At 55.9% G+C, this 13,736-nt stretch overlaps 1 protein-coding gene across 2 annotated transcripts in view; it reads left to right on the top strand.

Annotated features, from left to right (window-relative positions):
• IFFO2 (intermediate filament family orphan 2) overlaps nucleotides 1–13,736 on the top strand; it is a 51,752-nt gene that overhangs the window by 23,847 nt on the left and 14,169 nt on the right. For both annotated transcript variants that reach the window (XM_024251158.3, XM_054540809.2), the window contains exons 2-3: nucleotides 11,311–11,371; nucleotides 12,659–12,754. In XM_024251158.3, the coding sequence (XP_024106926.1) occupies nucleotides 11,311–11,371; nucleotides 12,659–12,754 (157 nt within the window). The remainder of the gene's footprint in view (nucleotides 1–11,310; nucleotides 11,372–12,658; nucleotides 12,755–13,736) is intronic.

Genomic DNA, 13,736 nt, shown 5'->3' on the forward strand with positions numbered 1-13,736 from the left:
ATTGATAGCAGAGGGGGCTGGTTTGGCACCCAGGTACCCTGCCTCATCCCCGGGGCCTTGGCCAGTCTACCCAGAGGAACTGCCCTCAAGCAGAGTTACCCATTTTCCATGGCAGGGAGGACAGCAGAAAGGCCGTGTTCCATGACTAATCATAGCTTCCATCTATTGAGCATTTACTGGGAGCTGGGCACTGTGCTAAGTGTGAAACGTGTGTTGACTCATTTACTACAACAACCTGGCAAGGCAGGTTCTTCCGTTAGCCCCTGCTCAAAGCTAGGGGACCTGGAGCACAGGTGGTCAAGTGCTTGGCTCAAAGGCACACAGCTCAGAAGTGCAGATCCTCTGCCCCTCCTGGCATCCCAGTCTGGGGGGGTCAGGGGTGGGATCTCTGCAGTCAGTGCCTGGGGACCGGATGACAAGCTGCAGCCTCCCCGCAACCCCATGATTTCCATAACGCAGTGGAGCCAGAAAGAAACAGACCATTTTACAGACCAGAGCAACAAGGGTGCTGCTCTCTCAGACCCTGGAGCCAGTGACAGGGAAAGCAGAGAAGGGATGAGAGCCTCCGTTTATTCAGAGCCTGTGTATACCCTCCTTTTCACAAACTGTAGCAGCCTCCAGAGGCAGGGGGGATCTTTATGATGACCAAATGGGGAGGCTTAGGGATTGGAAATCACTTGCCCAGGAGCGTGTGGTTGGTACCACTGGGATTTGAGCCTTGTTCCATCCAGCTCCAGAGCTTGGTGCCTTTCTTGCTCACCACGTGCCGGCCCCAGCTCGTTGCCTTGGCAGTGGAGGTGGTGGTGTGCCGAGGCCTTCCTGCACCCTGGGTTCTCTGGCGCTGAGAAATAAGTGCATGGGCAAAGTGGCTTTTTTTCCGGGTCAGTGACTGTGACCCCATGTGTACACATCTGTGCATCTGACCCTAGCATCGTAACCCAGGGGCATTTTCTAAGTGATGAGCTGGGGGTGTGGGCAGGGAGTGGGGCTTATGGAGCCGACGAGACACCGTCAGACCATAGAGAGGCTGCCCAGGCTTGGGAGCCATATGGACCTGGATTTGACCTTGAACAGGTCATTTCACCTGAGTGTGTAGAGTGGGAATGATAACATCCGGCTCACAGAACTGTGGTGAGAATTAGAGATGGTGGGAGTTGAATGATTAGCACCTAATCAGCATTTTACAATAAATGCAAATTCTTCCCTTCTCGTAGAAGAGTGGAGTCTGATGAGAGAGACAGGGAAGTGAAAATTCACAGCCCCTGGATGCCAGTGCTGAAGGAGTGGGTTCAGGACTGGGAACATCACAATGGGCATAGTGACTTATTCTGGGAAAGTCATGAAAAGCTCCCTGGGGGAGGTGATGAAGGGGTACCCAAGCCTGGAAGAGGGTGGCAGTGGTACTCCAGAAACTTCATGGTGGCCTGCAATTTGCGATGCAGACTTTTCCTCACTGTGAGATGCTGGTTGAGACAATTTCCTCCTTGGAGTGGCCTGGTTTTTTAGGGGTGGGGGGAGTGCCCACGTGGGTGTAGTTTCTAGACAGAAGCAGTGAGAGGAGGGCACTGCCAAGCATGCTGCTTGGGATTATGAGTGTCCACAGAGCTGCAGTTTCTCCAAAGGTGTTTTTTGTTTGTTTTTGAGACAGGGTCTCACTGTCTCAAAAGATGGAGTGCAGTGGACCAATCCTAGCTCACTGCAACCTTGAGCCACTAGGCTCGAGGGATCCTCCAACCTCAGCCTCCCAAGTAGCTAGGACTACAGGTGCGTGCCACCATGCCTGGCTAATTTTTAAAATTTTTTGTAGGGATGGGATCTCACTATGTTGTTCAGGCTGGTGTTGAACTCCTGGCTTCAAATGTTGAACTCCTGCCTCAGCCTCCCAAAGTGCTGGGATTACAGCCGTGAGCCGCCATGTTCAGCCTCTCCAAAGTTGTTTTCAATAAGCAATACCAAGTGGGAGTCATGTTGGGAACCTGGGCAAATATAGACAGGGGGGAATTGGACAGGTGGCTCAGAAAACAACTGAAACCTCAGACTGGCATTGGGGCAGGTGACCCGGGGGTTCCCTGGGCCCCATGTTGCCCCAAAAAGCCAGCAGCTGGCCTGGGTGAATACCCTTAAATGCCTTGTGTGTGTTGGAAGGTGCCATGAGAACAGCTGGGCTCTCCTGCCCTGGACCCACCTGCTGCCACAGTGGCCCTTGTTAGGACAGACCTCAAAGGGCTGGGCATGCCCATTAGTTCCTGGGGTACATCTATGGGGTGTGGACGGCGAAAGCAGGGTTTTCAGTGGGTCTTGCTGACAGGGGGGTTCTGTGGCATTAGCACCTGGCTTCTTTCCTTCTGCCACCCTGTCCCCTTGTACTGCCAGCCACCCAGCCAGGTGAAGGCGGCATCTAGCTCATTATCATGACCATCAGCAACATGACTGCTATGCAGACAGTGGCTCTGGGGTCAGATGGCCCTGGGTTCAAGTCTGACCCCTCACTTACGATGTGGTCCAAGAGCATTCTCCCAGCCTCTCCCCACCTCTCTGAGCAGCTGTCATTGGGAGGTCGTGAGGATGAGAACGACACCAGTGGCATGCTCATGGTAGGCTAGTCACTGTTCTGGGCACTTTTCGTATGCTATTCCATGGAATGTGGGCAACACCCCTCGGAGCTGGGAGGTATTACCAAGGCCCAGAGAGGGTCATAGCTTGCTCAAAGTCACAGAACTGCAAGATGGATAGCTGGGATTTGATCCCAGGACCCTCTGGCTCCAGAGTCCCTGCTCCCCTCTTCACTACACCCACTGGTTGGAACGCAAGGACAGACGTCTCAGCTGGCTTTTGAGCATTTGTGGTTTGTCAGGCGGCTTTGTGGTCAGTGTAGGATGCTTGTCCAGGGATCATGGAAGTTGTTTTCTGGCTTGGCTGGGTGGGCCCTTAGAATTCATCCAGTTTGACATCATTGCATTACTGACGGGAAAGTGGTGCCAGAGGAGGGGAAGGGACTTGCCCAAGATCACGGAGCCAGCTGGGGCAGAGGCAGGACTAGCTTCAGGACTTCCTGTACAAGGCTGCTGCCTTGTTGCCTGAAGGGGTGTGCGGCTGGGGGGCCGGAGCCCAGTTAGGGGCTTGCCGTTCTTTCCCACTCACCTCTCAAGTCCTGTTGGCTCACCACAGAGAGCCCAGAGACCAGCTAGCTGCCCTGCAAAGGGCCCCTTGGTCACCAGGAAACAAGTGGGGGGAATGTCAGGTGGGGGGAATGTGATGACCCCACACAGCTCATCCCCCCTGCCTGGCGACGGGACTCACTTTCACCTCCTTGCTGGGAAAACTCCTTAGCAACTCGATTTCAGTGCTGCCTCTCTCAGTTGCTCCTGGGTCCCCAGAGGGCCAGGACAGGTTGGAGAAGTGTCCTTGCTGAGGGGGCCCGGATTTTTACCCCCCCATTTGCCCCTCCCTCCCCCAGGTGGGTAGAGCCAGGGTGACACCGGTGAAGAGCATGGGCATCATCCTTCAAGGGCACCTGTGTGCCTCACTTGAGCCTGCTTTCCTGATCCGTCCATGAGCCCTACAAAGTGGGATTGCTATCCCCATTTTACAGAGGTGGAGACTGAGGCTCCTAGCTTGAGGTAGGCAGGCCCTCAGGGGATCACACAGAGGCAGATGACTTTCTCAGCTCACCTGTCCTTCCTTCTGCAGAATTGCCTACAACCTTTGACTCTCTAAGGCCTGCGGGGCTCGTGGCAAGCCCTCAGGAACTGTTTATGGAATGAATGAGTGAGGGGCAAACGAATGAATGCATGCTCCCACACCACGCTGGTTCTTCTTCTGGGAGAGGGCACCCAGCGGGTGTCTGCTGTTGAGTGCAGGCTGTCAGAGCCCTGATGGCACCCAGGATAACTCTGGATGGAGTTGGTATCCCTGAGGCTGTCACCACTTCTGCACTCCAAGGAAGGGCCCTATCCAGGGTGTGCAAATAACACTGCAAATATCATGTCCCGAGGGATTTTGGGAGATCCTATTACAGATGGGGAGACTGAGGCCCGGGGCAGAGAAGGGACTTGCTCAGGGTCATGCAGCGAATTAGCAACGCAGCCAGCACGTGAACCAGGACCTCCTGCTTCCTAGCCCAGTACCCTTTCTTCCACAGGGAACTTCCCTATGGATGTCAGACCCCTCTGCCTCTCCCCTGAGCAGCCTTGCGCAGACCTGGCCTGCTGGGATCCCTGGAGGAGGCTGCAGTTTCTGGTTGAAAGCAGCTCTGTATGTCTGTGTGGGTGGCAGTGTGCTGGGGCACACTTGATCAGTGGCTTCTCAAACCTGGCCCCCATCCCCAGTGTGCAGCCTGTGCTCCATCCTGCCCGGGCCATTACTGCCCGCCTGTAATGGAATCGGCTGCCCTGGTTAAGTGTTCACATTAAATTAATACCTCCTCTGTGGAGACAATCAGTTGGCATTTAATTTGTCTTTCCTTCCGAGAGCAGCAGAGTACAGCTGGGCAGCCGGGCTCTGATGGGCACGTCTGCGAGGCAGCCTTTCCCGGGGATCAGGGGCTCCATGGAGATGGGAGCCGGGAGGCCACAAGAGGTGGTGCCAGGTGTCCCCGGGGGGTGGGGCTTGGGGCAGGCAGGAGGGGGCCTCTTCCATGTGCAGGGGCTTGAGCTTATTGGCTGTCCATTTTCGGGGAGCGCGCCACGTGGGAGAGGAAGTCAGGAGGCAGTGCATCCACACGTGCATCAGTGCTGAGCTGCCCGGGAGGTGAGCCCTGTGTTAGCAGTGGTGGCGGGATTTCCACATTGTATTCCCAGCCCTGCCCCACTCCCACTCCCTTATCGGATTTTCTTTCTGCCTTAAATATGAATTGTCTGTGGTATTCGAGGGGGATGGTGTGCAAGGAGGAAGTTGACTCGGTTGTGGTTTTCAGGTTCTCTAGAAGGGATCAGAAGAAGCAAGTGGGTGCTGTTGGGGGCACGCAGCCCTGACCCCACTGGGGAGCCTGCTCTATTCTTCCCAATCCATTAGCTTCTGTGAAACTGCATTTGCAGAAAGGGCTCCCCTGGTCAACCACTGTGCCTGCAGTCTCTTCCTCCAGCTCAGATATTATTTTAGAGAAGAACAACTGGTTGGGGCCCCCAGGCTTGGCCCTGGCTCTGCTGTGAGGGTGCCTCTGTGCATCTGCAGGTGGGCAAACACAGAAGCTAGGGCAGTGCAGAGCTGAGGGGCATTGGCTGGGCCAAATCTGTGGTCTGAGCCGCCGGGCTCCAGCATAGCTCCCTGGCCACCTGCACCCAGCCCTGCTGCAGTGGGGTGAGCTCCCTGAGGCCAGGGTGGAGCTGAGAAGGTGCCAGCCCTCCATCTCCTGGGAAGGAAGCTGCTCTCTGCCCCCACCTGCCCTCTGCCAGAGGCCAGGCCCACGCTTGGCCCAGAATGAAGTCTTCCACTGAGGGCTCCAGCCCAGCCTCACCTGAGCTCGTTTCCCCTCACCTGAGTGAGTCGGCCTAGGCGTGCCGGCCGCTCGCCTTCCTGCAAGGTGTGGGCCGTTTCCACACCTCCCTCCCAACTCTGGAGGTGGGAGGCAGCCACGCGCTGTGCAGTTCACATGGAGCTGCTGAACACCCATGGTCTGCTGGGTGCTGGGGTGCTTTCACCCACACCGTCCCCTTCCTGTAGTTCTCACAGCCACCTTCAAAAGGGGGTGGCTGGTTTCCTGACTCACACAGGGGACAATTGAGGCCCAGAGAGGGTAACTGACTTGCTTAAGATCACGTAACTGGGAAGTGATGGGGCAGGATTTGAACCTGTCTCTTGCTGCCCTGGCGTCTTTGGATGCTCATTCCAGGAGCCCCAGGTTCGTCCCTGGAGGCTTCATTGTTTTGCTGGGCCTGCACCTACTTTCCTCCTGAGCAGGAGCCTCGAGCCTCTTTCTCTGACTGCACAGGAAGTGAAAAATCTGTGAGTCAGCCCCTTTGCTGGTGACTTCAGCTTGGGTTTCCGCCCCTCTGTAGGGCAGGATTGTCGGTCCCTTTCCTGCCGGTCTGTGTGTCATCTTGAGCTGACGGGAGAGGGGGAGGCACTGGCCCTGAGTGGGGTGGGGGTGGGGACTGGCATAGAATCTGCCCACCCCCTTTCCCCAGAGGCCAGCAGAGACTTCTCGTCCCTCACGTGATTCCAGTGGTGGCTCCTCAGGAATGCGGAGAGACCACATCTGGCTGGGGTGGTGCTGCCACCTCCCCCTCCTGGCCACCAGCCTTAGAGAGTGCTTGTTCTGCTAAGATGGTGGCCGAGGCCCCCGATCTCAGCTGCTGTGTGCCTTTGTGGAGTCATTTCCTCTCCCTGCACTCTTTGTCCTGACATCCCTGCCTCCCCTCCCTGGCCTAGGGCTGTGGGAAGTGGGAAAGGGAAGGTTTCTCCTTCTCCTGCCTGCTTCCTGTCCTGGCCATCCCTCCCCCTGGCCTGGCCTGGCCTCTCCCAGGAGAGGCTCTGGAGCCGAATGGATGAAGCTGAGTGCAGGGGCTATGCTGGGAATTTGCCTCCTGTGAGCCCCTGGGCTGGGATGGTTCAGGCTAAGGATGCTCTGGGGGCAAGGAGCTCTGGCTGGAGGCGAGGGCCATCAGGGCACTGAGGAGCAAGTGCAGCTTTGGATTCATTCAATCATCCATCCATCCATCCTCCATCCATCCATCCAACCAACCAATCCATTCGATAAATATCTGACTCCTTAGCAAGTGCCCAGCCAGTTTTAGGTGCAGGGAATACAGCAGCAAGCACAGGAATGATCATCATAACCAGCTCTCTGGGCCTGCAGAAGGACTGGACCCCCACTTGAGACCCGGCTCCTGTGCCTGTTTTCCCACCTAGACCAGGGAGCTTGCCTCTTGCTTCCTCCTTGCCCCATCTCTGTGCCTGAGACCTCCCGAGATGAGTGCCAGCCCCCGGTGGCGGTGGGGAAGGTGGAAGTGGTGGTGACCACACAGTGGAGCCATCACTGACCCTGGCATCATGGGACTGGTTACTTTGGGCGAGAGCTGTGTGCCGTGGGATCCCACGACCATGCCACTGGGGAAGAGGAGATCCTGGGGCCTCCGCTGCTTTAAGCTGTGGGGCAAACAATGGAAGTGGATGTGAGGCTTGGGGAAGAGATGACATCTGAGACAAGCCTGGGAGAATGGCTAGGGTTTCAGGAGGCTGAGGAGGAGAGAGGAAGAGGGGAAATGAGTTACCTGACCTCTGAGCCTCATCTGCAACGATCCCCAGGGGAGGGCTCTGTGGGATTTTATAGAGGGAGGTATGAGTGCCTAACGTGGTGGATACCACTGAGAAGGTAATCAATAAATGTCCCTTCTCTCATCCAGCGCTAGAAGAGAGAAGGATTTGGAAGTTTTATGAGCTGTTGGGTCAGGGTGGGCAGGCGCAGCTCTCAGTGATTCAAGCCATGTCGGCCGTGGCTGGAGTTGTCCATAGGCCATGGGTCTTCATTTTCCCACCTGTAAAGTGGGGACAGGGTAGCTTTCCAGCCCAGTGCATGTGCAGTATGATGGAGGGGATCCATGGAAAGGCCCTGCCCTGCAGAGAGCACTGGGATGTGTTTGTCACCTCATTTTCCACCAGTGGTAGGCCTGTCAATATCCTGGAGTCTTCAAAAGACCAGAAAGGACCCCTCCCCAGCCAACAGAACAGCTCCTGGACTGCTGAGGGAGACTCGAGGAAAATGGCCTTTGTGCCCCAAAAGTGATCTCTTTATGTTCACTCCAGCCTTCCTTCCCCTTTCAGCCTTAAAGGGCCTGGGCGTAGGATTCTGCCAGACCTGGGTTCGAATCCAGATGCTGCCACTTCCTAGGCAGTCTTTAGGCAAGTTGTTTGCTCAGCTGTGGGCTGGGGCTGGGAGCGGGGATGGTGCAGGCTGAAAGGAAATGATGTCCGCAACCGCTGATCCAAAGTAGGTGCACCCACCTCTTGGTGGCAGACAGCTCCTGGCCTGTCCCTTCCTGCTGCCCTCTTTGTTTCTGTTGGTCCCTCTACCTGAAACACCCTCCCCACTGAAACCTTACTCTTGTGGGCAGACCCAGGGAAGAGGGAGGGTTGTGCTTGGGAAGCAGGTGTTGAAATCTCTGTGCCAGCAACTTAGTTGACCAGTTCTCAGTTAAGCTGAGTGCTCCCTGGCTCTGGGTGGGTGGGCAGGGAATACAGGTGTCTGGAGTGCCGTAAGAAACACATCGCCCACCTGGCCCTTCATGCCAGTCCTCAGAACGGTCCAAGGACAGAGCTTTTCTGCATTGTCAACACTGGAGCTGGCTGAGCCAGGTTTTCTCCACCACCGCCGGGAGGGATGTCAGGGCGGGCGACAGGCTCTTCAGTCAAGCCAGCTGCTGTCCACATGCGGGGTCTGTCCTCAACCTCCTGGGAGCAGGCCAGCCGGCTGCCTCCCCCGTCTGGCTTTGGAAATAAAAAGCCCATGAAATCATTTGTGCAAGCTCATCCTGGGGGTGTGGTATGTGCAGCTCAGGAAACACGATTGAGATGTGGGGTTGGGAGGGTGCAGAACTTGGGGTAGGAAGGGGGAGGTGAGGTGGAGGGGCTGGGTTGTGTGGTCTTCAGAGCCTGGCCACTCAGTGCCATCTGTAGCCCAGCATCACTGGGGAGCTGTCTGCCCCAGCCCTCGCCTGCTGAACCGGCATCTGCACGTTAATAAGATGCCCAGGTGATTGGTATGCACATTCTACGCTGAGACACACTGCTTTAGAGACTGGACTAGCTTTGAGTCCCAGCTCTCTGCTTGCTAGCTCTGTGACCTTAGACAAGTTACTTTACCTCTTTGAACCTCAGCTCCCTCATCTGCAAGATGGGCTTAGTTAGAAATTCTTTCCCCAAGAGGGTTAATAATTCACATTCAAGCCAGTGATGTGTGTGTCCAAGGCAGTGACCCGGGTGTGTGGGGCCCAGACCGTACCCCCCAGTTAATGGTTGCTGGTGCTGTTGCTGTTATTGTGTCTGGAAAGCCAAAGATCTGGGCTCCTGCTGTCACCTTGGGTGGATTTGGGGCAAGTCTCATTCCCTCTCCGGTCCTCGTTTTCTCCATCTGTACAAGGGGTCTGTTGGCCCCTGCCTCGCCTTCCTCATGAGATGGTTGCTCAAAGGAGAAGTGAGGGGTGCTGGGCCTCATTCCCAAGGGCCCCTCTGGGGAATGGGGAGTGTCAGGGAGGTGCCCCTGGGTACCTGCGTCCAAGGGAGGAGCTATGCCATTCTTTATTTTTTGTGCCCTTCTTTGTTACTCCTGCTCTTGCTGCAAGATGTGTTAGCAGGCTGGCTCTAGACGCCAGGCTGCAACCAGAGCCATGCTGGGGCTCGCCCTTGCACCTGCCCTGCTCAGTGGCTTTGGAATTGAGTCGCCATTCTCCCTCTGAGCAGTGTGGCCAGGAGAGATGATTCAGCTCAGGACCTGTGCTCCAGCCTTTACCCCCGAGGGAAGCCCCAGACGCCCTGTGCTCCTGGGCAGGGGTGGGGTGGCCTGGGAACTTTCCCCCCTTTGTGATTCCTGTCCCCAACGTGGGGCCTGTTCTTCTCGGTGAGAGGTGGCCTGAGACCGGACTCCTAGCCTCGCTCCTGATATACTGGGTGATCTGGGCAAATGGCTTGACCACTCGGCCTCAGTTTCCCCATCTGTACAATGAGGGGAGGTTCAGTGAGATGGTCCTGGCTGGATTAGGCCCTTAGGTTCCCTCCCTGCCCCCTCTTAGCTTCCTCTGTGCCCTCCAGCCCAGGCAGGAATCCCAGCCCCTTGCCCTCCAGGTCCAGACCCTGGAGCCCACGCAGATCTCAGCCTAGCAGCTAATGCTGGGGCTGGGAAAGGCCGGAGAAAAGGGGGAGAGGGAGAGAGTGTGTGTCCTCCAGGAGCCCTGGCCGGGACTGTCTCCTGTGGCAGAGAGGAGGAATTTTCCTCTGTGTGTGCAAACAGTATCCGTTTTCGCTTGTTTCCAAAAGCCGGTGACGTAACCGGCTCTCCGCCCCTCCCTCCCCTCTGGCCTATTTTTAGCTGGCCCCGACAGCATCCTAAAAGGATTCCAGACTGCCCTGCTCCCAGGCCATGTAGGGAGGGTAGCAGTGGGGTGAGGAAGGAGAGAAGCTCCTCTGTCTGTTCCAGGATGGACAGACATCCCAGGAGGGAAAGAACCTGCCCCCAGCTTCCTCCAGGGAGGGAGGAACTCTGTTGGAGGAGCTGGGTTAGGGCCTTCAGGCTTTGACAGTTTCTGGGTCTATGAGGAGCTCCGCAAGGGGATTCTGAGCAACCAGTCTGGAGCGTCCCTACCTGGGTTTCAGTCCTAGCTCCACACTATCTCACCCTGGCCTTGGGTTCAGCTTGTGCCTCCGGGCCTTGCTTTCTGCACCTGGGGATAATGACGGTGCCTACGCCATAGGTCGTTACGAGGATTGAATTAACTTCATGTAGAACAGTGCCTGGTACAAAGTAAGTCTCAGTGAAGGTGGTTCTGGAGTTGGTATTATCATCCAGTCCCGGGGAACTGCTCCCACCCCTTCCTGTAGTTAAGGGCAGGGGTCCACTGAACCCTCCTTTGCCTTCTCCCCTCCTGCTTTTCCTATTCAGCTTCGGGCAGTACGCGTGTCAAAGTAGTGGTGTGGAAGCCCTTGGAACAACAGGTCTTGGCACATAGTAAACGCTAAATCAGTGGGAACTGTATTTATTGAGTTTTGTTTTAATGTAATAAAACAGCCCCACCCGCTGACTCGCTGTGTGTCTTTGGGCAAGACGTTTACTTAACCTCTCCGAGCCTCGGTTTCCACATCTGTAAGATGGAATGATAACACCTACGCAGGAGAGATCTGTGTTGGTTTGGGTAGGCTGTAGGGCATCGCAATGCTTAGCACAATAAAAGTTTGTTTCTTGTGGGTGCAAAGAACAGCCTGAGAGGGGAGCTGGCTGCAGCCTGGCTCCTAAGGACTGGCTTTGCTACTGCATCTTGCAGCAACAACAGGAGCAGCAGTGCTTGCACAGCACTTTACAGTTTGCATGCAGGCAGGGTGGTGGTCCCTCTCACTTCTGTCTTCACGAAGTGCTGGGCTCATACCTTAACGTGGCACTTGTCACTGCCACCTGGTACTCTGGTTATACGTCTGCCTGGCTGTCCTCTCACACCACCTCCCTTAGGCTGGGAGCTCCCAGAGGGCAGGCAGGGATGGATGCCCCAATGCACCTTCCTTGCCCAGCTCACGATAGGCCCTGGGTGGGTGTTGGGGTTGTGTCTGAGGGCTGGACTGGCACAGGGAACTCACCTTCTGACCACCTGTTCCTCTTGGCTTTTGCAGATGGGAGGAGGAGCTCGCCAAGCGCATGAACCTTCAGACCATGGTGGATACGCTGCAGGAGGTAAGAGCCCTCAGATATCCCGACCAGGAGAGGCACGCCAGAGAGCCATGTGGCCAAGGGGCACAGTCTTCATGTGGCAAAGCCAGGAAATTCTTGCACAGCCCCTACTCTGTTACCTCCTACCGCCTCAGTCTCTCCTTTATGGAGCCAAGAGATCCCTTCCACTTCCTCTGCTTGGAAGCTAGGAATGGACCAGCACAGTGTTGCACAAGAGCTCTGATGCAGGGGTTGAGAAGCCTGGGTCCAGGTCCTGGGGTGCAAGTCCTAGCTGCTGTATGACCTGGGACCAGCGACCCTTCTCACCAGTCACTGTCTCCCCACCTGAGGCTTGGACTATGTGGTTTGTAAGCCTCCAAGCAAGAAGGGTGCCCTCGGTTGGGGCTGAAGGCCTTAGAGAGGGCAGGTGGGCATGTCGCAGGTGGGCTCCCAGCCTGAGCAGGCTCTCCGTGGTTGGCATTTGGGAACATTCCTCTTGCTGCTCTAGCTGGAATCTCTGCATTCTGGGCTCTGCAACTCCCCCAACTGCGGTGTAACCTGGGCAGCAAACTTCATCTTCTCAGCCTCTATTTTCCTCTCTGACAAATGGGAACAAGAGTAGCAACCCCATGAGAAGGCATGGAAAGTTCTTCCAAAAATGTCCAGAAATTGCGTTCTGATACTGAAAGCATTTATCGTCTAAGAAAGTTAGAGACAGATTAAGATAATTGTCAATGCGTAGAAGGAAAAGGTTGAATATCTCCCTTTCTTTTATAACGAAAGTGCTTTTTTCTTTATAAATTTAATGGGTTCATCGTCAAATATGTGGGAACTATAGAAAAGCCCAAAAATAAAAATTATTTCCAGTTCCCCCTTCCACAATTGAAAAACTGGCGTGTGACCTTCCGATCTTGTCTGTGCGGACACACACCCACGCTCTTCAGACACATGTTAGGTCCACACACATGACATTGTCATTTTTGAAAGCAGAGATGGCCCAATACTGGCAGTTTCACATGGATTGATCTCATATTTTTAATGTAATAGGATTGCTTGTTAATTAACCTGCTCTTTTAATACCGTCCATGGATTTTCCCATATAATAGATAATCCTTTGAAAAGTGTTCTAAGCAGTCAACAGTGTTCAGTGGGAAGCCAGGCTGGGATGAGGTCCTTGGTGCCCCTTCCCTGGCTGCAGGTGCCCAGCTGGGGTGGACATCGGGTGCCTAGGGCTCTGGACTCAGGTGTCCAGACCCTCCTATCCCCAGAGGTCCCGGCCCCTCTGAAGCCTCCCCATCTCCGTCCCCACAGGCGGCACAGGAGGCTGATGCCATCCAGGAGGAGATGAATGAGAAGATCGAGCGGCTCAAGGCCGAGCTGGTGGTGTTTAAGGGGCTTATGAGTGACGTAAGTGCCGCCCGCCGCCCCTGGGTGTCATGACCTCCCCCACACCCATCATGCAAAATGCTTCATTCCCTCCGAGGCTCTGGAGCTCGGCTTCTAGTTAGAATCCTGGCTGGCTGTGTTTGACCATGAGGATGACGGATGCATTGGATGCATCGGAGACCAGGCACCCTCCTCCCGCCCCCTCCCCACTTCTGCTTCCCTCGGTCTGAGTAGAGATGCATTAATCTGCCGCTTAACCCATCCCGCCCTCCCCTGGGCTCCCCTGATGGTCTGTGTGTGTTTGCTCCCATTCCTTCCCAGCTCGCCTTGATGAGGGCAGGCCTCGGTGTCTGGGCGCAGCGGGGCGTCTGGCAGGTTGGGCCGGGTGCTGTCTGGTCTGTGCGGGCCTGAGAGACTCGCAGGCCCAGTGGCCTTCGGCAGGGTTGCTCCATGAGGTCAGGAAAGGCCATTGTGCGTGTCTTTTTGACAATCTGGGGCCCCTCTGAGTATCCGTGGATGGGGGGAGCTGTTGGCAGCAAAGGGCTCCTTGCTGCTGGGGACCCAGGTCTCCTCCCCCTTCAAACAGTGGGCAGTACAGGGGGAGACCCCACCAGAAGGCAGAAGGGGCCAGAACATGGGTGACTGAGCCTGGCGTGGCTCCTGGTGTGGAGGGGCGTGAAGCTGGGTGTGGTTGGTAGAAGCCTCCCAGGACCTTAGTTGGAGGCCACTGGGCTCCCTCTCACTTGTGTCCAAGGGGATCAACCCTGTGGTCCTCAATAACTCCCACTGCTGGGTGTGGGAGGCATCCAGGAGAGAGAGCTGCCTGTGTGGGGGACAGGTGGGGTGTGCAGGTGGGAAAAGAAGGGCTGTCTTTCTCCAGCGGGAGTTGTCTTTTTTCTTTGCTCTAACAAAGTGAACACGGACCCTGTGTCTGCTGAGAGGATGCCTTCCAGCCCTTAGGGAGAGCAGCACACACGGCGTCACACTGGCCCCTGACTCCCAA

This window comes from Pongo abelii, chromosome 1 (assembly GCF_028885655.2).
Source record: "Pongo abelii isolate AG06213 chromosome 1, NHGRI_mPonAbe1-v2.0_pri, whole genome shotgun sequence".
Lineage (NCBI taxonomy): Eukaryota > Metazoa > Chordata > Mammalia > Primates > Hominidae > Pongo > Pongo abelii.